The sequence below is a fragment of the Phodopus roborovskii genome, unplaced genomic scaffold (genome assembly GCF_943737965.1).
Source record: "Phodopus roborovskii unplaced genomic scaffold, PHOROB, whole genome shotgun sequence".
NCBI lineage: Eukaryota > Metazoa > Chordata > Mammalia > Rodentia > Cricetidae > Phodopus > Phodopus roborovskii.
The window spans coordinates 16358163-16386113 of record NW_026126480.1 but is presented as its reverse complement, the minus strand read 5'-3'; the positions used below and the strand labels follow the sequence as shown (position 1 = coordinate 16386113).

Below are 27951 nucleotides of genomic sequence, written 5' to 3'. Positions count from 1 at the left end.
GCGCGGGGACAGGCGGAGGCGCGGGACGTGGGGCGGCGCCGCGGGCAGGGCCGGGCGGACGGGCGCTGGCAGCGGGGGCAGCGCCGTGGGCTGCTCCGAGTGGCTGCAGTCCGGGTCTTGCCCTTCCATCCTGCTCCCACGCCGTGAGTGCGCCGAGCGGGCCCCCAGGGTGCGTTTGGTTCCCCTGTATGTTGGGGTCCGAGTCCGGGTGCTAGCGGCGGTGTGTCGGTCCGAGCGTCTGTGGGTGGGGGCGCGGATGCTTTTCAAAAGCTGTTCCAGTCTCTGTCCACGTGAGGCGTGTCGGTGTCTGCGAGAGCAGCGGGGGGATTCTTTGGGCTGTGGCTGCTCACGTGAGGTCCATGTTTGCGGGCGGTGCGGTGGGGGGAGGCGCGGGTGAATGGGTGATGGTTCCTTTTGGAGCGCGGTTTTTGGGAGCCTGTGCGTGTTGGCGGAGGGTACCGAATGCTGCGGCCGATGGTGGTGGGGGGTGGGTGGGGTTGCTGATTGACACTCTGGGATCTTGTGGCCCGGCTTGTCGGAAGGTTTCCTTTCTCCCTAGTGCAGACGCCCACCCCTTCTCCCTTCTCCTTCCTCCTTGGGCACCAAGAAACCCACTAGCCAGGATGGAGGACATCCTTCCTCCGCAGCGGGCACTGCTTGCTGGACAGGAAGCTTCCTGCAGAGGCTGTTTCTTGTAGGAAAGGACCCCTCTAGTTCTTCCTCAGCCTGGGCCCCTCCTGGAGGACTCCAGGCCCCTCCCTAGTTCCCACCACCTTCCTCCTGGACTTGGTTTCAGAACCTGGGCCACAAACCTGCAGGGACAGATGGTTGCAGGTTGGAAGGGCAGGTTGCACCCCAGGGAGGTCAATATGACTAAAAGCAGGCCCTGTGCATGTTTCTGGTGTGGGAGTCCAATGTGGACCGCAAAAAACCAGGACTTGCCCCAGAGGGAAAATATATCTGAGGTTTCAGGGTGGGTGCAGATATCTTTACAGGTCTCTCCAGCCACACTGTGCCTATCTCCTAAGCAGGGATCTGGTTTGCTGCAGAATGGGAATGAAAGCTGCAGGCCTGACAGGTGCCCTGTCTCTCTTGGCTTGGATGCCGCCAGTGAGAGAGCACTTTACTATCCTATGCTGTGGGAAAGCCACCTTGTGCTAAATGGAGTCTTTCTCCTTGGAACTTTGTTCCTTTGTCTTGTTACTGCTTTTGGTTTTGCTTCTTTTGCTAAAAGGGACCTACAGAGTTTAAACATAACTATCCTGTCATCAGCATCTATTGAGGACTTTCTATATGGTAGTTACCAACTCAGCTACTTAGGGGACAGTAGCATTTCTGCTAATAGAACTTGAGAGAAAAGGATCATGGTTGGGATAGTAGCACCTATGTTCAGAAAACCTGACTGCTGTACAGTAGAGTGCTGAGAGTGAATGCCATGGATAACTTAAACTCAGGAAAGCAAGGGGAGGGCCAGCCTGTGAGCACCCTCTATCATGCTTAGCTTTGTGATGGAAATTAGCAATCAAATCATCAAGCTAGTTTGAGATGAGATTTAATTGTGGGGCACATTGCAGTCTGTAGGCGTCTTTAATGTGAAAGGAAGCCTTTGGAATCTCAGATTTTGAGAACAAGAAAACCCTCTCCTTCCCATTTTACAAATATGGGTATGGGGTAAGAAGTTGCTTAGACTTATCTTGTGTAATATAGTTAGTGACAGGACTAGATCCTAAATTTCATGGCTTTAGAAATTGTGGTGGCACACACGCCTTTAATCCCAGTACTCAGTTGAAAGAGGCAGGTGAATTTCTGAGTTCAAGGCCAACCTGGTCTAATCCAATCCAAGACATCCTGGGCTACACTGAGAAACCCTGTCTTGAAAATAAAAAAAAAAAAAAAAAAAAAAAAAAACAAATTAAATTAAAGTAGAATTACATCACTTTGCCCCATCCTTTTCCTCCCTTCAACCCCTCCGAGTTACCCTTCTAAATCCTCCCATGCCATCCTCTCAAATTGATAGCTTCCTTTTCTTTAGTTATTATTGTTAACGTGTGTGTAAATGTAAGCACAAGTATAGAGAAAAGTCAGGGTTAAGATTTCTAGGGTTCTGACTGATAAGGCCTGGTGAATGGTGGTACCTTTTATGGAGAGGAGAAACACAACAGGAAGAAAAGTCAAGAGGAAATGAATTCAGTTTGGCACTACTCTGTTCATCATTCAAGCATAGATGTCCAAAATTGCAATTAGATATACAGGTCTGGGATTCAAGGGAGTCTTTCCACACGAGGCTTTGGGGGTTAGAAATGCATGAGAATTAAGACTGTAGGAAATAATGAGATTACCCAGACAGATTACATAAACAGAGAAGAGACCCCCAAAACAAAACTCACAGACCTAAACCTTTAAGGAATGGGTGGTAGGGGCAGCCAGTGCAGTGAGTGGGGTACTTAGATCACTGGGTCATAAAACAAAATTAATCTTTATTTAAATTAAAGCAATCTTATTTTACATACAAATCCCCATCCCCTCTTTTTCCAGTCCTCCCGATCCCCCCACCATCCTCATATTCCTTTCTTTTATTCAGTTTTCCCAAGGCACCTATCAAACTCATGTTTGTCTCTCAAGATCCAGCTCAAACATCCCTTCCTCTGGAAGCCTATTTCATTCTCCACCAAGTTAGTTACTTCCCACCCTAGCAGTTTGAACTTGTCAGTATTATGGTTCTTATCACATTGTCATTATATGTGTGCATGTCAGTTTCCCACAGGGAAAAGGTTAGGAGCCACTTGATCCAACTCTGTGTCTCCAGTTCCTAGGTGAAGGGTGCCTAGAGTGTGCTCAGGGACATTTGATTGAATGATCCGTGTACCTACTCTGTCAGAGGTAATTGTAATTTAAATTTCATCACTTTCCTTCCCTGGGAAGAGAAGGGGTTGCCTAGGTTTAAGGGCTTTCCCTTATCCATTGTCACTTTTATTTTGGAGAAAGCCCAAAGGCTACAGCCTACAGACATTTGTTATTTTTCTGAGCCTCAAATGATCAAATATACCTGGAGGCTAATGAGCAGGAGTGAGTCATTTTAGCAAGTGAGCCCAGCCAACTCCCTCCACCCATACACACCTCAACAATGCCTGTGGTCACTTCCGGTTCACAGCTGTATAAGCCCTGTACATCGGGAATCTGGTGTGATTGGAGAAAAATGTCATGAGGAAAGCTGGATATTGTTTGAGAATCTGGAACTCCTGAAAAGCTTTGAAACACATTTCCCCCCTCTATGTCAAGGGTCCCATTTATTCAGCACTAGCTGTCTTTGTTCAAAATTAGCTTCTTAGCTCTTCTCCAGCTCCCAGAGAGTACACCACTTGAAGCTAGAGCAGCTTCTTTGGGGGGGTTACAAGATGGGGCCTCTGGCATTTCAGTGGGGATCGCTGCTGCCTTGGTGGAAAGGCTCTCTTCTCCTTTGACCTTCAGACAGCTTGCTTCCTTTCTGCCATTCCTGTCTCTTATACCTTACCATTCTTCTTTGCAGACTTTATATTCTGAGCCTTTATCTTAAATGTTGCCATTCCTAGTGGCTCACTCTACCCAGGTGTCGTCTACTTCATTGTGGCTTCAGGAATATCCCTATACCAAAGAAATCTAAATCCGTGTCTTCCCTTTCAAGTTGCCTTTCCAACTGACAGCTGTATTGTTGCACTTGAACTGTGTGTCCCATGGGCACCTTGGAGTCATTGTGTTAAACCACTTGACTTATCACCCTGCTATCCAAACTCTTCTAGTTTCCAAGCTAGAAAACTAGCGACCATTCCTGATCCTTTCTTCTACCCTGTCTCTTCATATAATGCCAGCCAGTTACCAAAAAAAAAAAAAAAAAAAAAAAAAAAAAAAAAAAAAAAACCCAAAAAACTACTTTGTCATTCTGGGCTTAATCTCTGCCTCCCTGCAAGCACCACCAAACTTTTCCTTTGCACTTTGGATAAAGCCTTAATCCCCTAGCAGGGAAGGGGGTAAAGTCCAAAGTCCTTAATACGGGCAACAAAGCATTGTATGGTGTAGTCCCTGCTTAGCTCTGCATCTCATTTGTCAGGCCTCTCCTGTCACAGTGAGTGATGCAGCATCTAGGGTGCTCAATAACTTACCCATCCTCAATTTCTGTTCCTCTGGACCCATCCCTGCCACAGGTCCAAGGAACTTACTTTGTGCTCCTAGGACAATTGTGCTTCCCTATTCATGTTCGTCACCACATTGCATTGCAGTAATCTTTTTATTTGATTGTGGGTTCCATGAAAGCTCAGCTGTGTCCATCTGTCTTTGTATCCTTCCTTGCAGAGGTGTCCAGTGAATGCTGAATGAGGGATGAAGTGCCTTTAGGACCGAGCCATAAAGGATATGGGTGGGATATGGGACAAAGATGCCCAAGAAAGGAGGGTGCAATCTAGCTATCCTCCAAGTGATAAATAGCCCACTTGAGCCTGGGCCTGTTGGAGGTCTATGTCTAGAACAGAGAGGTCACCCAGGAGCAGGAAGGCCCCAGGAAATCAATCTATCCAACCCTAGTTTGAGGCTGGGGAATGGCCACAACAGATGTGATGCCCGGTGAATCTGGGTGGGAAACTGAAACAGGAAGAGGAAGGGAGGGAGGGGCTGTTGGTCCTTGGATGTAGCTCAGTTCCCGCCTCTGTGTGGCAGGCTGGGAGATCCCCTGGGTTTAGAGAGGGGTGGAGCCTAATGTCCAGCTGCCCCAGCCAGGCTCAGCCCGCCACTAGTACTCTGCCTCCCAGCCTTCCTATTTACAGTTTGAAGCTTCAGTTTGCCTTTATCCTCCCTCTCCTGTCAGCTGCATAGCTGCTCTCCCTTCCTCTTATGATGCCCTAGTATTAAGTCCCCCAACATGCCAGGGCCCATATCAGGAGAGAGTCCTTCCTTTCCCTTCCTATACCCACCAGCACATGCACTCAGGACAAATGCACTCTAACCCTTCTCCTATCCCTCCCCAAACCTGAAGAGGCCTCTGGGCTGTCATTCATTCATTGTTTTTAAGATGCCCATGGTGCACCTAGCTGGACCCAGCAGTGGTGATCTGGTCTCACTCCCTGTTTTTCAGCTTCTTCATGGGTAAATTTCTGTCATGGATTGTCTGCATCTGCTTTGTTAACTTCACTCATTCGCTTATCACTGTGGCCTGGCTTCTGCCCTGAGCACTCCACTACAGCCAAACCTAGTGAACATGTCTAGTTTTTAACCTATTTTACTCCACTCCCCTATCCCACTTGTTCTCCACTTCCTATCCCAAGGTACTCTGTCATCCATTCTTATCGCTTTAAGGGTCATTCATATGCTGATGATTCCAAATCAATAGCAAGCCCAGACTTCTCTCTTGAGCTCCTATATTCTGTTTCTCACTTAACAGCTCCACCTGGACATCATGCATATAGGTCAAACTTAGTGTGCCTAGAATGGCATGCCCCAGACACCCTCATATTACCTTTTCTGTCTGTTCATGGTCTTCTTTTTGCTTGGTTGAGAAGCTGGGGAATTGTTATCAATGCCCCATTTTTTCCCTGGTATCCAGTCCATGACACTCCTAATTCAACCTCATACACCTTACTCACATAGTCAGTCTTTCTGCCTCCATTCTATACACTTACCTGAAGAACTGGGGTAGCTTCCCAACTAGTCCTCCTCACTCCACTCCAGCTTCTGTTTCTCTGCAGTTGTCATCATACTAGAAGTGTAGAAGTGTTCCAGTTTGTTTTCATTTATTTGTAAACTGCCTCTTATTTTTATATTCCTAATATTCTTGCTGTTATTCACTTTGCTTTAAGTACATGGCCCATTTAAGTATGAGCCTTCTCCCAAGAATGTGCATTTACTTTTGCTTGAGGTCCCTCCCCAGGTTTCCCATTGTTCCTACCAGTCCCCCTACTTTGCTACTTGCAGAGCCTTTTGTGATCACTCAGTAAAAAGTTTAGTTTATCTTCACATTCTTTTTCTTCATAGTACTCTGTGCCACCTATAGGCAGTGATGAATTTACTTGTACTTTAATACTTTCTTCTTATTTGTTTTAAAGACATGGTGTCTCTACATTGTTCTGGCTATCCTGGAACTCACTGTGGCCTTAAACTCACAGAGACCTACCTGCCTTTGCCTCCACAAGTGCTAAGATTAAAGGTGTGTGCCACCAACCCAGCTACTTATAATACTTTTTAACTATCCGCTGTCACTTCCCAACCTTTGCTCAAACACTTCCAATGTCTGTGCATATTAGGCACTTAGTAAATAAATACTTCAAATTAATCATCAAACTCAGTAAAGAGAGCTCCTTCTTAATGTCAGAGTCTTTGCTAAGTCCTAGAAATGGGAAGTAAGATAGTTGCCTGCTTTTAAGAATACTACATATGAAAGAAGCAGAGAAGTAACAAAATTACAGGGTAAGGTCTAGGATGGAGGAAATACAAGGAATTGAGGGACAGACACAGGTAGCACCCAGCCCAGACTTTGGGAAATCCCAGTGGATTCTTCCCAAAGGAAGTGACATTTACATGAAAACTAGACAAGGGAGTAAGAGTTTTCTCAGGCAGAAGTGAACTGAATGTGTCACTACAGAAACAACGAGAACTTGTAGTTTTCTAGGAATTGAAACCATTATGACAGATCATAAATTGTGAGGGAGAGGTTGAGGGGAGGTATGGACAAGATGTTGCTAAGCCTTTGGGGCCAGTTTAAAGACTTTATTCTGTGGACGGTGCAGAGCCATTGAAGGAATTCCAAAGGAGTAATGAATGGTAGGGTCAAGTCTGTATTCAGAAAACTCACTCTGGTTAGAAACAGTGATGGATGGGAAGGCACTGGCTAGGCAAGTAGAACACCAGTCACTGCATTCCAGTAGAGAGCCCAAGACAGCCTAAGATGGGAGCAAACGCTTGGGGTATGAGAAAAAGGAGTGCCTAGGAGTCATCCTAACCTTAATACTGATTGGTGTGGCAAAGAATGCAACCCCAGGCAGTTGTGCCAAGTGGTGGGTCAGAGTGTGGGCAGAGAAGCTACCTAGAATCACTCTTGGAGGCTGATTGAAGGCGTTAAGCAGAAAAGAGTTGGGGTGTTGGTGAAAAGCTGTCCCTGTACTGTGCACTTGACTTGTACCCTCTTAGACTTTAAAACAAGCATTTGAGACGGGATTTTGTATTTGCATTTTTACAAATGAAGAACAATCCAGGTAAGATGGTAAAAGAGGGACTTTAAAATCTGGTATAACCCTAAGACTATGCTCTGAAATAGTGCCATGCTGAGGAGTCACTCGCCTACGTGCTTCACCCTGCTCTTCCAGCCACCACCTTGTCTTGTCCCTGGCAAGGAAGAAAGGGGCACATTTCTCTACAGGAGATCGGGTGGGGAGAGGGGCTGCTGGCCTCTCTGCTGCTGACTATTTCTCTGTACACAGGCTGGTGTAAGTTGCTGGAACCATCCGTGGTCACCATGGCAAAGAGGGAGGACAGTCCTGGCCCGGAGGTGCAGCCAATGGACAAGCAGTTTCTGGTATGCAGTATCTGCCTGGATCGGTACCGGTGCCCCAAAGTTCTGCCTTGCCTACATACCTTCTGTGAAAGGTGAGGGAAGCTACCAGAGAGGGACAACAATCCTGCAGCACCCCTTGCCCCCCAAGAGAAATGCATGTTACAAATAAAAGGAATGTGCATGCATGGGAGGGAAGGCCAAGTGAATCCCATCCTGCAGGAGATAAGGGCTTGGTTGTAATAAGCTATGAGAGAACCAGGATCTCTGAATACTAGGCCAGACTGTTGTGTAGAATCAGGCTTTGTCAGGTCTTCTCAGATCACAAAGCAGCCAGGGGAGAAATCAGAAAGTACTGAGACTCTTAGCGAGAACTGGAACCAGTATAGTTTGTGGCTGATGGAAGGATGGACATTTGAAGTTAGGTTTGTTCTTCCCTGCCTGTTTTGAGGCACTAAGTGAAAGGCAACCCTTCTCAGCTTCTTGTTTTCTATTTATTGTGCCTTCATTCTGCTAATATTTCCTACTGGATAACTGCTGTGCCAGATCCGACACAAATCATTGAATATTCACTGAGAAGAAGAAAAAAAAAACACCAGACAGGATTTTATCTTAGTTACTTATTGAGACAAGTTCACATTGTATAGCTCTTGATAGCCTGGACTTCACTATGTGGAGCAGGACTCACAGACATCCATCTAACCTCTCAAGTGCTGAGATTGAAGGCATGGGCCACCATACCCATTTCTACAGACATGATCTTTATGATTAAAGGGTTTGTAGTAAAGTGAGGAAGGCAGCAACCAAGTAATCATAGAGCTGGATTGTTAGACCCATGAATAACACTCATAGTAGGTTCTGCATATACAGTATTAAACCGCGTGATCTTGGTGACCCATTAGTTTGGAGAATCCTGTGCATCCCGGGGATGAACAGAAGGTTGGTAGGAAATTCAAGAGCAGGCTAGGCAGAATGGAAAGCTCAACAAGGCCATGTGGCCTGGAGAATGTGTTGGATGAGGGGGTCTATGAGAGGCCCTGTGTAGCTGGAGCAGAGTTAGTGATTAGAAGTTGTCTGGGATGAAACTGGATAGGGAGGTGGCCTCGGTATGCCCATTAGGAAATTCGTCTTACCTGACAAGCACTCAGAGCTTTTGTGTGGTTTCTTCATGATCACATTGTATTTTGGCAGCATTTTCTCTCTGGCTTCATTTCTCATGGCTGCATCTTCGATGTCCTAGTCCCCAGATCTTCTCACCATAGTCTCTCCAAACCTTCCATCTATCCCATTTCCACTAAATTTGATCCTGTTTCCCTGACAGCCCTGCTCTTTGAGATTCCAGCATTATTATCTTCTCTCTTTATCAGTGAGCAAAGGTCTTAGCCTTCCTGCCCATTCAAATTCTTCATTAGCCTGTGGACCTCACTGTCCATTTATGTCTTAGTTCCTAATGTTGCCCCTGGGCATCAGCTACTTTGTCTGACTAACACTCTCCTAACCATCATTTTAGCCTTGTTATCCGTCACCTGGACAATAGTGCTTCCATGACTATAACCTCCAGCTTTCTTCTTCTAGCCCCTGTCACCATGCTACTGCTCTGCCACTTTTGACTTTCTTTTCTATCCATCCTCGGCCCTACAGCTGATCATCTAACTGTCCCTGGCCCACTTGGCTCACACCCTTGTGTTTTGATAGGCCCATGACATAGAATTTCAGTGTTGGGTCAGAGCTGTAACTGAATGCCTCTGCACTCTGCTGTAGGCTCAGGTCCCTGAGCATTCTTGGGGGAAGTCAGTTCAGTGGCCATGAACTTTCTACTTGATTTACATGTATTGATTTACTTAAGATATATTTTTTTCTTTGATTGGTGTGTGTGTTGTGTGAGTTGGTGCATTTTTTCGGGTGTATAAATCCATGTACATTCATGTAGACACTGGAGGAAGATTCCAGGTGTCTTCCTTTACTGTTGTCTGCCTTATTGTATTGAAACAGGGTCTTTCATTGAACTGGAAGCTCATTGTTTGGTTAGGTTGGTTAGCCAGCAGCTTCTGTGATCTGGGTGTGATGAAATACACCTTTAATTCTCATCATGTTGGAGGCTATTGGGGCTTTGTAGTGAGACTCTGTCTCAAAGAGGAAAAAAAATACAAAATAATAATAAAAAAAAGAAATAAGTAGTAAAAAACCTGGAGAAGAATCCAGTGTGTGCTGGTGAGTGAGGCAGGAGCTAGGAGAAGGTCAAATCAGAGTCTCTGTGGATCCCAGGCTGGCATTGTGTGGGTGACCCTCTTTCCTCAGCCTCCCAAGTATTGTGATTTCAGGTATGTGACATCACGTCTGGCTTAATTAATTAGATTTATTCGTTTGTTTGACTGATTGTTTTTCTTTGTTTTTGTTTTTTGTTTTTTGTTTTTACATCCCAAGGAAAGTTTCCCCTCCTCTCTTCCCAGTTCTTCCCTCTATCTCCCCCACTCCTCCTCTCTGCTTCTCTTCAGAGCCAGGCAAGCCTCCACTCCCATGGCTGTCAGCCAGCCCTGGTATATATATATATATATATATATATCAAGTTGCAGTGAGACTAGGTATCTCCTCTTCTACAGCTAGTGAGCTTAAAACAATCTAATTGTAACATATAGGTCCTCTGCATACACACACACACACATACACACACCAATTAGATTTTTTCAAAGCTCACTAGTTGTGAGCTTTGAAATTCCATAGAGCAGATTTTAAAGGAGCAAGAGAAGAGACGACCATGTGGAAATTATTAACAAACAGGAAGGAGTTGTCTATCACTTAACAAGGTGCATTGTGGGGATAGAGCTAGAATAGTGGGATGAGAGTCATCAGGGACAGATTGGGACAGATCTCAGAGTCAAAGAAGTGACAGTTGATGAGATGTGGGTGGGTTGTGGGAGCATGGGAATGGACAGATGAGGTGAAGTGAAGGAAAGGTTCTTTAGTGGTAAGGAAATAAGGATGAGGAAACCATGAGGTGGGTCGTCTGGTAGATGTCAGAGCCACCGAGAGTGGCAGATCGTGAGGGGTGAGAGGGTGATAAAGGGTCGAATCAGGAAAAGGGCTTCTATAAATGGAGAAACAGCTCTTAGGTCAGTGCAGACAGTAGCAAGACAATGCAGAAGGGAAGAGCTTCAAAGTAGCTGCAGACACACATGGAGTGTTCCAGTTGGGAAAAGGGAGGACCCAACCCCACCTTCTGGCCCTAAGGAATGTGGAGCATGAAACAAAAACCACTCTACTGGGAGGGACTTCAGGGAGAAGTAGGTCACAGAGAAACCAGTTAATATTTGCAAAGCACTTAAGAGCATACCTGACGTACAATGTTTGTTACATCTTAATTAAGAACAAAAGGTATAGACAAGAGCAAAAGAGGAGCCTGGGATACAGGACAGTTTCTATGTGGGTACCTTTCTTCCACAGATTGATGATCTCTAAGCACAGCTGCCTTCAATCTGGTGTCTGTTTCTAGCAATCGTCCTTCTCTCCCTCCCTCTGGTGACTAATCCCGGCCACCATCATCCCTCACTCCTCCCTTCTTCGCTCTGTGGTTGAGCCTGCCTCAGGCAAGTCAGGAACCCTTATTCTGACTTTGTCCCTGTTCTCCTCTAAAGCCACCTTTTTGTGTCCTTCCCTCCACCAAAGAATGGGGCCCATGCCTCCCCTTTAGGCCAACCAAGCCTCTCCTTCCTTAAGACTTTGTCTTAGTGACTTCTTTGTGTCTCCCAACCCTCCATCTCTACTGCTAAGTTTTCAGCTTGGAAATAAGCTCAAAATTCCCATAATAGTAGGCTGGGGATGTGGCTCAGTCGTACTTTGGGTAGATGGCAAAATTAAAGTACCCCTTATTAGCACAGAGAAACTATTTTCTTGTCTCCCTGCAGCACCAGAGTCCTTCGACCCTCTCTCAGTCAACTACCCAGCCTCCCTGCCCCTCTTCAAGTAGTATCAGTCAGACTTCTCCCGCTGCTCTTGCCATCATGGTCACCGCCACAGAGAAAAGTCTCCTCATGTGCCAAATGTAGTGGGCACTTTGCACTTCTCAGCCACTTCCCACCCTAGTGACTCATTCCCTCCAGACACTGTTACTCTTCCAGCCTCTTTGTCCATTGCCTCTGCTCCTCTTGTTCATCTTTGCTGAATTCTCTGCCCCCCTCTCTCAGCACTGTCCACATCTTCTCTGATCTCACCCTCGGCTGCCAAGGCTGTCTGAATGTTGATGTTCCCTCATGTCTGTCTCTTAACCCCCATCTCCCCAGTGCTGTTCCCTGTATTTTTCACTGTGCTATATGTCACCATCATTCTTTCAGATGCCTAAGCTAGGAGGCCAGGAGCCAGTTAAGAATGATCACCCTCATTCCCCATACCTACTCACCATCTTCAGCTTCTCTCTCTCCTCCCCCCTCCCCCTCTTACTCCCTAAATCTAATCTACCACCACCCTCTGGTGGGCCTCATTGCAAAGCCCAGGCTGGCCCTGAAATTGAGGCAGTCCTCTTACTCAATCTCCATAGTGCTGGAATGATAGGCATGTGCAGGCACACCTGGCCGTGTTTCTCCAGTATAAATTTGTTCCCACCCTTACCATGAATCCAGGACTGTCTCACCTCCTCCCTGGAATAGTGTGAGTATGTTGGTTGAGCACAGGCTTGCTTTGCATTTAAACCAGGCTCCAATGCTCACTGGCTCTGTTACTCTGACCACTTAACCCTTTATGCACCTCTTCATATAAAGTATAAAGCATGGCATCCAGCACATGTACTTCTACTGTCATGTAGCTGCTGCTGGTGCTGCTGCTGTGATCTTCTGCTAGGCTCCTCCTTTCTCTTGTCATTTCTTGCTGTCCCCATCATGCTAAAGTGCTTTCTATGCCCTTCTTCCTCTCCCTCCACCTTTCTCTGCTTGGCCCAGCAACTGCTTCTCCACACAGATTTCCTTTCCATCACCTCCATAGCTCCTCCTGACCTCCTCTCCACCCACCTGAGCCACATGCATTTCCTCACGACCACATCTACTATGCTCTTTGTGCTTCACGCTTTAGTGAGCCAGATGCTTTACATTTAATCCTCCTTACCTGTAAGGGCCTTTTACGCTTAGTCCTCATGTAGCTGAACTCTGTACTGTCTCCATCTTATAAGGGAAGAGACCTTAGCTTGTGAAAGTCACTCATCTGCGTCATACAGTGGAGGGAGTTGAACCAAGGCACACTAACTCAAGGACAAGTGTCCTTAATATTTACATTCTAATTCTGTGTCTTTGTTTTCCCCTCTGAAGACTAGAACTATTTTAAAGGCTGGCACTGTGTTTCATTTTTTTATCCCCAGAGCTCGGCATAAATTTGGCAAGAGTAAGCAGTCAGTAAATATTTAATGAGTTAAAGAGTAGCAGGATGAGGGCTTGTTACATATTTTCTTGAGGAGGTTTGGTAAACACCTGTGAAAGGTGAGCCTGTGTTTGTTCAAGCGGAGGAATGTAGACTTGTCTGTTCTTAGACAGACCAGGGATGTATTTCTGTTCAGTCCTCAGAGGCCTTTTTACATCTGCTGGTCGATGAGGCCTGTGTGTATGTGCACTGCACACAAAGAAGTTTCTAAATGAAATATTAATGGCACAACTGTGGAAAGGGGGTTAGGCACCTATGGGGTGCTTGTCCCGTCCGTCCCCCCCTCCCCCGCTTTGACTCTCCCTTCTCCTTGGCCAGATGCCTCCAGAACTACATCCCTGCTCAGAGCCTGACACTGTCCTGTCCAGTGTGCCGGCAGACATCCATCCTCCCAGAACAGGGTGTGTCGGCCCTACAAAACAACTTCTTCATCAGCAGCCTCATGGAGGCCATGCAGCAGGCGCCTGATGGGGCCCATGACCCCGAAGACCCCCACCCCCTCAGTGCAGTGGCTGGCCGCCCTCTCTCCTGCCCCAACCATGAAGGCAAGGTGGGCCCAAGCGAGGCCCATTGAGGCCAGGACTTGGGGTGGGAGGAGAAGGAGAGTTGTTGAGGGTAGGGTGGCCGAGGGTGAGGTGTTCTACAGGGGTAAAGAGAGCCAAAGGGGAGGGGACAAAGAAGTGTAGTGTCTGGCTGTTGCCTCATAGGAGCCCTTGTACCGCCAGACGATGGAGTTTTACTGTGAGGCCTGTGAGACTGCCATGTGTGGTGAGTGCCGTGCAGGGGAGCACCGAGAACATGGCACAGTGCTGCTGCGCGATGTGGTGGAGCAGCACAAGGCAGCCCTGCAGCGCCAGCTCGAGGCTGTGCGTGGCCGGTAGGCGTCTTCAGGGGATGGGGACTGCTACCTCAGCAAGGGGCAGGGCAGAGGCGCTGGGGAGGGGAAAGAAAGGACCTGGGAAGGGCAACGATAGAAGGCTCTAGAAGGTCAAAAGAGGCATCTCCCAGAGGGCAGGAGTGAGACTGTCTTTGAGAAGGACTGATTTGGCAAGGACACTCTCCAGCAATCCTGGTATGAGATGTTTCACTTCCTCAGATTGCCACAGCTCTCTGCAGCCATTGCCTTAGTTGGCGGCATCAGCCAGCAGCTGCAAGAGCGCAAGGCAGAGGCCCTGGCCCAGATAAGTGCAGCCTTTGAGGACCTGGAGCAAGCCCTGCAGCAGCGCAAGCAGGCTCTGGTCAGCGACTTGGAGAGCATTTGCGGGGCCAAGCAAAAGGTGCGTCAGGCCACCCTTGCCACCCGTGGTCTGTGATGAGACACTCTTACTGTCTCCATTGTCCATATATGGCTTCCTTTCCCCTGGCCTCTGTTCTGCCTGGCAGCATGGTCTGTCACGCTGTGGTCATCTGCCTCCCTGTCCACATGCATCTCTGTGTATTTCTTTCCTGCCGTGATACTACAAGCTCATCAGCAACCACAGCAGCTCCATTTCTGCCAATCTGCCTACCCACTCCATCTCCTCTTTTTCAACAGGTGTTGCAGACACAGTTAGACACGCTGCGCCAGGGTCAGGAGCACATTGGCAGTAGCTGCAGCTTCGCGGAGCAGGCACTGAGGCTGGGCTCTGCCCCTGAGGTACTGCTAGTGAGAAAGCACATGCGAGAGAGGCTGGCGGCACTGGCGGCCCAGGCCTTCCCAGAGAGGCCGCATGAGAATGCACAGCTGGAACTGGTCCTGGAAGTAGATGGCTTGCGGAGATCGGTGCTCAACCTGGGTGCGTTGCTCACCACCAGTGCCACTGCCCATGAGACAGTGGCCACAGGCGAGGGCCTGCGCCAGGCACTAGTAGGCCAGCCTGCCTCACTCACTGTCACCACCAAAGACAAAGATGGGCGACTGGTGCGCACAGGCAGTGCAGAGCTGTGTGCAGAGATCACTGGCCCTGACGGCGCACGCCTTGCAGTGCCAGTGGTGGACCACAAGAACGGCACATATGAGCTGGTGTACACTGCACGCTCAGAAGGCGACCTGCTCCTCTCAGTGCTACTCTATGGACAGCCGGTTCGTGGCAGCCCCTTCCGCGTGCGTGCCCTGCGACCCGGGGACCTGCCACCTTCCCCAGATGATGTGAAGCGCCGGGTCAAGTCTCCCGGTGGTCCTGGCAGCCATGTGCGCCAGAAAGCAGTGCGTAGGCCCAGTTCCATGTACAGCACTGGTGGAAAACGGAAGGACAACCCAATTGAGGATGAACTCGTCTTTCGTGTTGGTAGGAAGGCTTAGCACAGAGCCAAATGAAGGCTAGGGGCAGGGTTGGACGAAGGTTGAGGGGAGTGCCTGATGGGGGTCTAGGGAAAGGTGGTGGGAGCTGTCTCAGGCAAGAGGCTCAGTGAGGAGTGGTGAGAGGGAGTTCAGACTGATCTCAGTCAATTTGTGTTTTTCTTCTCATCTCTTACCCACAGGCAGCCGTGGAAGGGAGAAGGGTGAATTCACCAACTTGCAAGGCGTGTCTGCCGCAAGTAGTGGCCGCATAGTGGTAGCAGACAGCAACAACCAGTGTATTCAGGTAAGCCTCTTTACCTAGCTCCTTTGGTACCAGAAAAGATCCACACACCACAGCCTTCAGGTCACCTCTTAAAGATGAAACCCACATTTACAGCCATCTTTAAAGAGCAGTGAATCCGAGCTCCTCTCGCCCACCCAGAACCTTCAGTCAGAGCCAGGGTGGTTGTGCTTATTGTCTTTCCTTCCCAGGCCTTGCTAAGGCCGTCTGAGCTCCTAGATTGGCTCCTTCTTCTTTTTCTTGAGCCATCTGCTGGCTGGTCTACTTTATTTTAGCAGTCAGGTTGCAGGTCTGCCCTTCCCTGCTATCTTCTAGCATTCCAACCTGGCTCCAGGGTACATTATCTGCCTGAAGAATGCAGCCATCTAGTTGGCTAGAGAATTAAAAAGGAGTGCCTTTCACCAGCTACAGGGTGGCACACAACCTCAAGTGGTTCTTTACCTGCTTTCCAACTTGTACCTCACACAGCTAATTCAGGCATCAGTCATACTCAATGTTCTTAGTCTCTGATATATGGCAACTGAAACATGGCTTCCCTTCTCCATATTCCTTGCAGAAAGCAAGGATCCTAGCACAGTAGGTGTGAGTGTGGTAGATAGTGTAGTGATTGAATGCTTGGGCTCTGAAACCAGACACCTTGGCTTGAATCCTGCCTCTGCCTGTATTAGCAAGTCATGTGACCCCTTGGCACTGTAGTTAAGTCATGTGTAAAATTAGGAAAAGCATTTCTCAGGATTGTTGGGAGTATTAAATGATGTAATGTACGATACCTAACACTCAGCTGTTGTTAAAAATACCATTGTTCAGGTATAGACTGTAAACAAAGGCAAGGAGATGGGAAAGATGGAGCGGGTGGTTTGCATCCCATCCTGGCTGCAAGAAGCTCGCTGTTAGGAACTTGGGGTGGCCGAGGTCAGATTGTAAATGGTTTTGAAATGAATCCATGGAAATTTGATTTTACCCTGTGAGATTAGCTACTGTGCACCTTAGTTCTTAGAAATGTATTGCTGTGCAGCTATACCTTTACCTGAAGATCCTTACTTTAAAACACCTGTACCTTTAAATTTCTTGGCCCTGCCTGAATAGCTTTGTCATGAATCCAGTTCTGCCTTTCTTGTTACTCTCAGCAACTCCCTGACCCCACTCCACCTTGCAGGAACCCTTGCAGCTGGATTCTCAGGCCTGCTAGCTCACTCTTTTCTTAAGGTAGAGGAACGGAGAAGCCCAGGAAGGGATGTGGGACCAGCCTAAATGATGAGGGGTACTTAGCTGGATTTCTGCTCAACATCACCTTCCACTACCTTCTCCTTTCTTTCCTTTAGGCCAGAAATGCTTTCTAGCACAAAGGTTGAGATTTAGGAACACCTGGTGCTGCTTGACCCTCCAGTGAGGGGTTGTGAGAGAGGCCTGGCATAGTCCCCTCTTCCAAACACCTGCTACTCTGTGACAGTCCTTGCTTCTCTCTACTTCATGTCACAGCTGCGGGAAGCCTGTTCTTGGATTCCAAAGATGAGTGCTTTACTTGCTCTTACTCTGGATGCCTCAGGACTGATGCGGGATGAGCTCACATCTGTAAGGTGTGACTCCCCTATTTTGCTCATGAAGCTTGGAGATCCTTGTGAGCTTGTCCTGTAGTGCAGGGTGGAACTTTATGGACAGAGCACACATGCCCAGCAACAAGAAAATGCTTTGTGTTTTTGAATGAACAATTTAAGTTGTAAGTGTCTACACTGTGTCATTGCCTCAGTCCAAAAATTTGTTAGCTCTTTCTGGACACATTCTCCCTTCTGGCAGTGTGCTGATCACCTTTTTCTCTGTATTCCCTCAGCTCTTTGTTGTGGCAGTCTTCATATTCTTCCTTTTCTGGGTTGGTTTGTAGTTTTTATTTGATGTTTTATCTTTTTTGTTGTTATTTTCTGTTGAGATCCTTGAAGTCAGAGATCTACTTAATGTACCATGGTATAGGAGAGAGATAATATAGTGGCCAAAATGAGAGTTCAGCAAACTCTAGTACTGTGAAGGAAACAACGTAGCAGCTTTTACTGAGTACCAGATGTCATGGAAGAAAGGCATGATGGGGTGGAGAATGGAGGGACTCAGTGGACTGGGTCAATGATGGTCTCATTAAGAAGCAGGTCCGGTTCGATTTGGAGCCTATCCTGGAACGTGTTCTGTATACCATTGAACTCATAGAAATCCACCTGTCTCTGCCTCCTGAGTGTTGGAATTAAAGGTGTGTGCCACCACTGCCTGGCTGATGAGTTCACTTTTATCCCTATTGAGTTTTGAGTTTGCTGTGTGGTATCCAAATGGATCTTTCCATTGAGTTTAGGCCTGAGATTGAACTGGGGGATTCTTTTGTTGGTTGAGTGCATCCTAGATACCAGAAGCTCTACACAACTGAAAACGCAGCGGCAGACAAAACTAATGCAGCACCAACTCCAAACAGGCCTTCCTTGCATCCTCAGAAAGCGTGGATCAGCCTCAGATGTTCAGCCACAAAGTGACAGTTATAAAGAAATCTATAAAATATATCTCATAAAGCCCTAGCTTTACATGTGTGTACTGATTTGAAGAAAGGGGAGACTCTGAAGAAGTAACCTGGAAATTTTGGAACTCTAAAGATAAATAGGAGTTGGTCACTTCTGATAGGGGGTGTGAGAAAGGATGGGAAGAATGAGGCTTTCCAAAACCTCCCCGTTGTTGAGTCTGAATTGAAGCTACCACAATGGGAGATGGCTGATGTAGCTGTTCCTTCCAGCCCCCCTCACTTCCATTTCTTATCCTGTGATACTTCTTTTCTCCTGCTGACAGTTTTGGTATTGCATAGGACCAGTGCACAATGACACGTGCTATGCTGACTGACCAGGTGAGGGCTTGCTAGGCCATTTCAAAAGAAGGTGATGAGCTGTGGTAGGTCTGGGAGACCTATCCCTGGGTGGCCCTGAGTATCAAGCCCAAGGCACAGAACTTGAGCTTTCTGTGGTAGCTTCTTGGCTCTGATCCATTCTGTGTCCCCAGAGACTGTAACAAAATGGAGTATATGAGAATTATGCAACGAGTAATGGAGCTGTTAAGTTAGAAGGTATGATTTAAGAGGAAAAGAAGATTAAAAGAGACGCTTTAGGATGGAGAGATCTTAGCACCTTAAGAGGCTAAGGTGGAGGACTAGGAGAAGGGGAGTTCGAAAGACTCATTCTGGGGCACTGGAGAGTGAGCTTAGTGGTTAAGAGCACTAGACAAATGACAGCTGTTAAGAGCAGGGCCTGCTCTTCCAGAGGACCAGGGTTCGATTCCCAGCATCTACAGGACAGTTCACAACTGTCAGTTTCTCCAATTTCAGGTGATCTAATGCCCTCTTTTGGCTTCCATGAACTCCAGGCACTGGTAGACAGAGATGTGTGAAGGCAAAGCACCCATACACATAAAATAAGAACCTTTAAAAAAAAATCATCTGTCCAGAAGAAAGGTTGCTATCAGCCCATAAACCAAAGGGAATGATCCTATCAAATTTCCCCTTCTCATCTACCCCTTTCTACTTGGCTGTGAAATTCTGTTGGGTTTTCCTACTGTATCTCTCTTGAATCCATCTGCTTCCTTCTGGATTGGTTTTTTTTTTAGTTCCAGACCATCGTTGTTTCTCATCTGGATTCCTGCCTGCTACAGCTTCTACCTGGTTGGCTAGCTTCCAGTCCTGACTCTGTCCTGTTAGAATACTTTTGTAAAAACACATCTGTCACTTCGCTGGCCATAAATTTTCAGTGGCTCCTCATTATAGCCAGGGTAAAACATAATTACTATTGACTACTCCAGCCACACTGGTGAGGTCCTCAAACAGGGTTCCTGCTAGCTCCGTACCGTTCAAAAATTGTTCTTGCTAGTTCTTAATTGACATCTTTATTGGCTGTTAGCTCACATATCTCCTTCTCTTGGTGCCTTTTCCCACCATACCCTTGGTCCCTTTTGTGTTTTCACACTCTCCTTCACATCCCTACTGCAAGTCCTCTAAGGTATCTATCAGGTGATTCCTGTGTACATGTGGCATGGTGTCAGCAACTGGCTGTTGAATGCCTGAATAAGTGGGATCTTGCTAGGACCCAGCTCCCTCTTCCTCTGTACCCACAGTGTTTTCCCTCCTCCCTGCTCCCTCCCTTGCTCCTCTACTCCAGGTTTTCTCCAATGAGGGCCAGTTCAAGTTCCGATTTGGGGTCCGTGGGCGCTCACCTGGGCAACTACAGCGTCCCACGGGTGTGGCAGTGGACACCAATGGAGACATTATTGTGGCAGACTATGACAACCGTTGGGTCAGCATCTTCTCCCCTGAGGGCAAGTTCAAGGTAAGAAGCTTGCTGTTGCTGTACTCTGAACCCCTGATGAGCTGCTCCACTCACCAGTCTTTGATACCAGAACAGGGCATTACTCTCTACTATACAGTCAGGATCAAATTCCTTGTGGTATGCCCTTCCTACAGACCAAGATTGGAGCTGGCCGCCTTATGGGACCCAAAGGAGTGGCTGTGGACCGGAATGGACATATCATTGTTGTAGACAACAAATCTTGCTGTGTCTTCACCTTCCAGCCCAATGGCAAGCTGGTTGGGCGTTTTGGAGGTCGTGGGGCCACTGACCGCCACTTTGCAGGTATGAGAGAACAACCCCAAGACCCAGGCTGCAGCACTCTAGTTCCATAGTATTTCCCAGGGTCTCCTGTTGTAAAGACCCTTGTATATCTTGACTCAGTCCCCTTTCCTAATATCTAGTTCCTTCTTCCCGGAGGCAGGGTGCCTCACTCCACCCAGAGATTCTACCCTTCTCCTGACTGAGTGCCTCAGTGTAATACTTTAGACCAACTTTGTATTTTCAGGGCCCCACTTTGTGGCTGTGAACAACAAGAATGAGATTGTAGTAACGGATTTCCATAACCATTCAGTGAAGGTCAGTGCCCTCCCTCCATCCCTCCATCCCTCCCTCCTTTCTCCCTCCATGATCACTGTGACCCTCTTCAAAAAACTCCTTCTCCCTTTACTCCTTATCCCAAGTCCCCTTGAAATCCTTCATTGAACCAATAAACATTTATGGCATGGCTACCTTGTCCCAGATACTATGCTAGAAGCTGGGGATTCAGTGCTGAGTAAAGCAAACACATTCCCTGTCTTCTTGGTTAGGGTCTGTCAGGGAAGAAGAGACAGTCAGGACTTTACAATCTGAAGTGATAGATTCTAGGGTAGGTTCAGGGAACTGTGGGAGGGACAGAGGAAGACCTGCAGCACCAGGGGGCTTAACCACAAAATAGAGAAGGAGGGGATACACATTTGTAATCCCAGCACTTGGAGGTGAAGACAAAAAGATCAGGAGTTCAGGGTCATCCTTGTCTACATGGTGAATTCAAAGACCACCTGGGATACATGATATACTAGTTAAAAAACAAACAAACAAAGACACAGAAAAAAGACCATAGGAGTCAGCACCATTTATGGAAACTATGGGTAGTTCAGACTAGGTATGCTGGTGCAAGGTGAGGATGAGACCTGTGTACTCAGTGAAGTGGCTGTCTCTCTTTTTAAGAGCTGTGAGGAGTGCTTGAGGAAATGCAGGTTAGGGGAAGGTCACAATGACTAGGGAAATGCTAGAGGCAGTGATCTAGATGAGAAATGATGAGAGCCTGGACCCTGACACAGGTACAGCAATATACAGACAGTATCAGGGATGTGCTCATTTGTTTGCTATCAAGCTGAGAAGATGAAGTCAAGAATGATCCCTAGCAGCAGGGTAGCAGCAGTATTGAGATAGAGAAATGGGAAGTACCACCCTCCCAGCGAAGCATCCGTGCTGTAATATCTGACGGGCAGTGGGATACTATGTATGATCCCTGAAAAGAATTTCTGAGCTAAACTGCATATCTGGGAATTCCCCTTGGAGCTTGACCCCACCATCCAAGGCCTTGCCCTCTGCCTGAGGTCAGGTCCCCAGTCCCTAGCCCCTTCCCCCACCAGGTGTACAGTGCTGATGGAGAGTTCCTCTTCAAATTTGGATCGCATGGCGAGGGCAATGGACAGTTCAATGCCCCCACGGGAGTAGCTGTGGATTCCAATGGGAACATCATTGTGGCCGACTGGGGCAACAGCCGAATCCAGGTGAGTAGGGCCTAGGGATGACTTGAGTGAGACTTCCTGCTGAGCCTCTTCTCTGCCTGACTGTACTTCTGCTTCCATTCTCCACTTCTTTCCCAGGTATTCGACAGCTCTGGCTCCTTCCTGTCCTATATCAACACATCTGCAGAGCCACTGTATGGCCCACAGGGCTTGGCATTGACCTCGGATGGCCACGTGGTAGTAGCTGATGCTGGCAACCACTGCTTTAAGGCCTATCGCTACCTCCAGTAGCTGCACAAGGGCCCTACTTGGCTCATGGAGGGACGGACATAGGGGTGATTGGACAAGAGGGTCTGGCTAAGAGGTGGGCCAGACCCAGCAGCACTGAATGTGGGCTGTGGGCGTGGGTGTGCCCAGTGCCCTTCCCTTCCTCCCCAACCCCACGGTTGCACTTTATTTATTCGGTTCTTGCTTTGGTGACTGGGTGGGCCTGAACTGGTCCCAAGGATGTCTGCAGAGCTTCACCCTATCCCCTTTACACACCGCCCCCCCCTTACACCCTCAGTCTGCTCTGTGCCCCCTAGTCTGGGGCCAGAATAGCCTCTTACTTCAAAACAGAAGTCCCTCTGGTTGTCTCCCTACCACCCCATACACACTGACAGAGACAGCAATACCCCACTCCATATTAAATAAATGTGTTCGCCAAGGTGTTTTTGCTAGGTTCTTGTGGGGTAGGTCTCTGAAGGGTTGGGGTGCTGGTATCTACTTTGGATTAAAAAGTGGTCAAGCAGACAGGCAAAGGACTCAATCTCTACAACAAATGGTGGATGTTTTAATATTTTTAATTGTTTTGTTTTAAATATTTAATTTTATTTATATGGACATTGGGTTTATATGTCTGTGTACTATATGAATGCTGTGTCTGTGGAAGCCAGAAGAGAGTGTTAGATCCCCCTAGATCTGGAATTAGAGATGGTTATCAGCTATCATGTAGGTGCTAGGAACTGAACCTAGGTCCTCTGCAAGAATGAAGGGGACTCTTGACTGCCAAGTCATCTCTCCAGGCCCTAAAGAATATTTTTTACTTATTCTTTGACAATCTCACACATATATACAATGTATCTTGATCATGTGGAGTCCCTCAACATGTCCTTTGGTCTTCGCGTTCCCTTCTTTTTTAGAACCCATTGAGTCTAGTTCCATCCAGGTTCGCTTTTTTATTTTATTTTATTTTATTTTATTTTATTTTACACTGCAGGAGAGGAGAGCAAGAGTGAATCATTCCTGGGACTCTGAGCCACTTGCCAGTTCCTCATCCCTAAGCCCTGTAACCCTGCATGCCTGTAAATATAGTTGCTTTTCCCCCTTTCTGGGGCTACAAAATAAGAAAGGATGACTCTTATTCAGCATACAGGCAAGGCTTCGAGGAGAACAGTTTTAGTCATGTGAAGGCAAAGCCCCTAACCCTTTCTAGCTCTGCATTTCAAGGCTGCTGCCCTCTCTCCACAATGGAATTGAGGTTTTCACGTTGCATTCCAGAGCTCTAGTCTCTCATGGTAGGACTGCTAATCACAGAGATAATTAAAACAGTTTTTCGTGACCTGGGAGGTAGGGACTACAATTTCTCATTCTATAGTAGAGATTGAAGCTCAGAGAAATAGGTCACATTGTTGACTGAAGAGTAGAGTTGTATCTGTAGCTGTCATTCTCTTAAACAGTGAATGATACTGTCTTCTTTATCCTGTGCTCCTTGCCCTTAGCATGATGACAGGCAGAGAAGGTACACCAGATTTGAGGACTAGTGAACCTGGGAATGTTGGTCAGAAAAGGTTATGAGAGAGAGATTTGTCCAGTGTAGCATAATTCCTAGGCCTCTGATGGGAGGCACTGTGAACATCATGAAATCTTTGCAGAGGTCAAGGATGTACTACTTGGATTACATAGAAGCTTTGGTTATACTTACCTCTTTGGTCCTTTCTGTCACTGTTGGTTGATACCTGGTAGGCAGGTGGAGGGACACAGATTTCCTGAAAGCTGTAGTACAGTGTTCTCACCAACTACACATCTGGCTTTGACTATGAGCAGAGCTGCCTCAGTCCATGCACTGACCAAGAGAGGCAGTAGGCTTAGTATCTGTGGAACCTACTTCTTCCCTCCATTCCGAGCAAAGCACAGCTGTGATGCAGAATGGAAGCTCTAAGTTCCTATTTTCAATCTCTCTTTGGAATGCCTAAATGCAAAAGAGGGAAACAAAATGACAATAAGGGTGACCTTCCCTGGATGAGAAGTGCTAAATAGTTCTTCCTCCAGTCAGAGAACAGCTCTCTCAAAGCTCGTTTCTAGATTAGGCAGTCTTCCTAAGCTATTCAAGAGATATCTCAAAATGAAGCCACTTATTTCCTCCTAGGTCCGTCCACATTGGGTATTTCCTATTTAGTTCTTGTCTGAAGTTCAGGTAGGTGGAAGTCATGCCATGATTCAATTGGTGTGACTCAAATAATCTTTACATACATGGGGCATCACTACCAACACTGTCAGAACAAACCAGAAAGTTATTTTGTCCTGCATGAACTCAAGTCCTGCTTGTTCAGTGATCCTCGATGGCAGTGGCTCTCAACCTTCCTAAAGTTGAGAGGCTTTAATACAGTTCCTCATTTTTGGTGACCCCCCCCCCAGCCATGAAATTATTTGTTGTTACTTCATAACTAATTTTCCTGCTGTTATGAATTGTAATATAAATATCTGATATGCAACCCCAAAGGGATTGTGACCCACAAGTTGGGAACCATTGCTCTATGGCCAGGTGTGCACCACCGGCTCACTCATCCATTAAAGATTTACTGGACACTTACTACTCCAGACATTTGGTCAGAAAGAGCAGTGGACCCTGGGAAGACAAGACAGAAATGGTCCCTGCCCTTAGCGCAGTTAACACTTTAGTGGGAAAGGAGACATGTTGTGACAAAAGAACTAAATGTGTAATGACAACTTGAGTTCAAGTGTGAAAAGAAAAAATAAAGTACAAGGACAGAAATAGTGTTAAACAGGAAAAACTGGGAAAGCCTCTTTTAATCAGTAGCCTGCTGAAGAAGCAAAGAATGCACAAGGATTAGCCATGCTAAGTAAAGGAAGCAGAGGAAAGGAGAGAGGAAAAGAATCCATTTGAAAGTTAGACCTGAGCTGGATCACTTAATGAAGGCCAAATTTGGGTTCAGCAAAACAATAGGGATGGGTGAGATGGCCAATGAATTGGTGAGTGGAGAGTCAAGTGGGAAGAGGCATATCAGTGGAAAAGAAAGTGATTAACATCTCTAAACTGCTCCTGTTGCCTTCCAATTCCAGGGATGTAGTAGCCTAGGGGAAAATTGGACAAACACAAAAAGTATGTGTACCAAATGTTTAGACCAGCTTTTAAAGTAGAAAACAGATTCCAGATAACCTACCTGTCCATCAGCATGAAATAAGCACATAAACTTTTGCTGGTATGTGTTTTTAAGTACCCTGTTTGCACCTTTAAAAAATAAAAAAACTGGAGAAATAGCTGGGCATGTGGTCTATACATTTAATTTCAGCACTCAAGAGGCAAAGAGGCAGGAGGATCTTCATAAGTTCCAGGCCAGCCTGGTCTACATAGGGAGTTCCAGGACATAGACTCTGTCCCAAAAGACAAAAACAAGGTATAGTCTTGTCTTTACAAGCCTGAGTTCTCAGCATGTAGGAGGTTAAGGTAGGCAGATAGCTTTAAATTTGAGGCTAGCCTGGGCTATGCAGTGATACCAGCCCTTATAGCCAGATCTGTTTTAAAACAGCAACAAAAATTCTGATGTGTGAGGTGTGCTGTAAAAGAAAAGGTTCCTTATTTTTAAGGATTCAAGAATGGGAAAAGAGACAGGCATGGTGGCACATGCCTTTAATCCTTGCACTTGGGAGGCAGAAGCAGTTGAGAGTCTGTCTAGTCCACATAGCAAATTCCAGGCCAGCCTACCTTAAAAAAAAAAAAAAAAAAAAAAAAAAAAGGTGTGGGATGGGTGGGGTTGGGTGAGGTATGTCAAAGCTGGAATATATAGTAAGTCTTTTAAGCAAGAACAGGTAACCTCAGGTATCCTGGACAGCACCTTGATAAATGAAACCCAGTATAGAGGAGCAGACTGAGTACAGAGGAACAGAAGTGAAGAAGCTGTCAGTGGGCAGATGGAAAAACAGTGCTTGTACTAGTAAGGGGGCAGAAATATACAGATTTTATGTATAATTAGAAAGCAAAATTCACAGGATTTAATATTTATGTAATACAGTATTTTAGGCATTGTTCCATGTGCTGAAGATTCAGCAGTAGGGGAAAAGGCAGATAATGCTGTGTCTTGGGGTTGGTGTTGCATAGCTCAGTTGTAGAATGCTTGCCTAATGTGTGCCAGACTCCATATTGGATTCTCCAATACAAAAGAATAATTATGTTCTTGGCACAATTAAATTGTATGGTGGCTAGTGGATTCTGTAGCTCCTTTGTGCCTGCCTCACAAAAACTATCAGGAAATTTGAGGCCTGGTTGCTAAAAGCCAGCAATTATTAAACTGTAGCCAGCATCATGGCTCCCTACATAGACCAGGCTGGCCTTGAACCCACAAAGATCCTCTTGCCTCTACCTCTTTCGTGCTGGAATTAACATCATGCACCACCATGCCCAGCTATTTCTCAAGGCATCTGGTTTGTTTAAAGTGTGCATATAGGGTTTTAAAAAATGTGTATTAGCAAAAGTTTATGTATTGTTTCTGTGCTGTTGGACAGGTAAGTTTCTCCAGGATCTGTCATCATAAACCTGCAAGCTGCTGGTTGTGGTGGCACACACCTTCAGTCCCAGCCCTTGGAAGGCAGGCCAGCCAGGGCTATACGGAGAGAACCTGTCTTGAAAAACCATTAAAACAAAACAACCCTTTGAGCTCAGTACTCACGAAGCTGTAGTGAGAGGATCGTGGGTGTAAGGCCAGCATGGGCTATATACTGTCCCTTTAAAGAAAAATAAAGTTGACCTATGACTTTAAAATTAAATCTTTGTAAAAGTAAACACTGAAGAATACTCAAAAGCATTACTTGCTGCTCATTGTACCACTGTATTGTTACTTGTGGCCTGGATTTCTTTACATCTGTGGGGTAGGAGACCACATAGAATTCCATTATGACATGTCTCTCCCGATTCCATATTTCAAACATTTGGTAGCTTGATCGACCGTGATAGGATTTATACCACAGAAGCCAGCAAATGTTACAAATCAAGGCTTTCTCCCCCTAGAGAATAACTGCTAAATATTTACTGCCATGACCCTCCATAAACTTAGGAGCATACCTTGGAATCAGGAAGCCATAGTTTAAATCATGCTCCATCAGCTGCTAACAATGTGATTTGGCTAAGATACCTAATGTTGGTTTCCTCAATCATAAAACAAGACAAACAGTTCTGCCTCAACCATTTGTACAGCTAACACAAAACACCTGAGGAGGAGGATTTAATTTAAAAGAAATGTATTTCTCACAGGTCTGAAGCCAGAAAGTTCAAGATTAAGGTGCTGGTAGATTTGGTGCCTCGTAGAGAGAGAGAGAGAGAGAGAGAGAGAGAGAGAGAGAGAGAGAGAGAGAGAGAGAGAGAGAGAGAACCTTTTTATGTGCTGTTTTTATGAGTTCCTTATCCTAAAACCTTCCGCATGTGTGCCACCTCCCATCTCTGCCTCATTGAGGAGTAAACTTTCAGTGCATGGATTTGAAGAGGATAAATACATGCAAACCACAGGAACAAAATAAAACATTTAATTAAGTGAAATTTCAATAAGTGCTTATATAACAGCAGATATAGGTACCTAGTAGATATGAATGAATTCTTTTCTACTCATAGGGAAATAAGAATAGGCTGTTTAGGGGTAGAAAAGATGTCTCAGAAGACCAGAGTGTGGTTCCCAGCACCTATATCCAGAGGATAATAACTGTCTGTAACTACAGTTCCAGGGTTCCAACACTGTCTCTGACCTCCTCAGACACCTGCACACAGTACAAATACAAGACAGGTAGGCAAACACATGTAAATAAAAAACAAAAAGGAATGGACTGACTATCCAGAAGATCCATTATAAAGCAAAAGAAAGTGTTTTTGTTGGAGAGGTCATTTGGGAGAGTGAGCTCTTTTTGGGTGCCTTAAGATTTATTCCTAAACTTTCTAATCCCAGGAGTGGGAGAATCTAGTCTCTGCTCTGGGGTGCATTGTGAAAGCATCAGGCCTGGCACACCCAGTACTCAGTCATCCCAGGAGGAATGACTGAAGTCAGATTAGTTTCAAGGCAGGTTGGATGAAGCTATCCCAAGGAATAATGAGGTCAATGTTCAGCTTAAATATAGAGCCTTACAAC

At 46.5% G+C, this 27951-nt stretch overlaps 1 protein-coding gene across 4 annotated transcripts; it reads left to right on the top strand.

Annotated features, from left to right (window-relative positions):
- Nucleotides 1-4: 4 nt before the first annotated feature.
- Trim3 (tripartite motif containing 3) lies at nt 5-22270 on the top strand. 4 transcript variants are annotated; one of them, XM_051192545.1, is made up of 12 exons: nt 5-143; nt 7440-7605; nt 13229-13460; nt 13618-13787; nt 14007-14187; nt 14445-15177; nt 15371-15474; nt 19641-19808; nt 19943-20111; nt 20335-20405; nt 21464-21604; nt 21701-22270. In XM_051192545.1, the coding sequence occupies exons 2-12, from the start codon at nt 7475-7477 to the stop codon at nt 21851-21853; spliced, it is 2253 nt and encodes a 750-aa protein (XP_051048502.1). In that variant the 5' UTR covers nt 5-143; nt 7440-7474; the 3' UTR covers nt 21854-22270. The 4 variants fall into 4 exon arrangements, with proteins under 4 accessions (XP_051048502.1, XP_051048503.1, XP_051048501.1 ...); XM_051192546.1 differs by having other exon boundaries at nt 20-169; nt 13636-13787; XM_051192544.1 differs by having other exon boundaries at nt 20-169.
- The last annotated feature ends 5681 nt before the right edge of the window (nt 22271-27951 follow it).

Excerpts from the sequence above, each read along its gene's own strand:
- Trim3 (XM_051192545.1), top strand. The coding sequence starts at position 7,475 with ATGGCAAAGAGGGAGGACAGTCCTGGCCCGGAGGTGCAGCCAATGGAC. Across the intron at positions 7,606-13,228 it reads CTACATACCTTCTGTGAAAG|ATGCCTCCAGAACTACATCC; the intron begins GTGAGGGAAGCT and ends CTCCTTGGCCAG. Across the intron at positions 15,475-19,640 it reads GCAACAACCAGTGTATTCAG|GTTTTCTCCAATGAGGGCCA; the intron begins GTAAGCCTCTTT and ends CCTCTACTCCAG.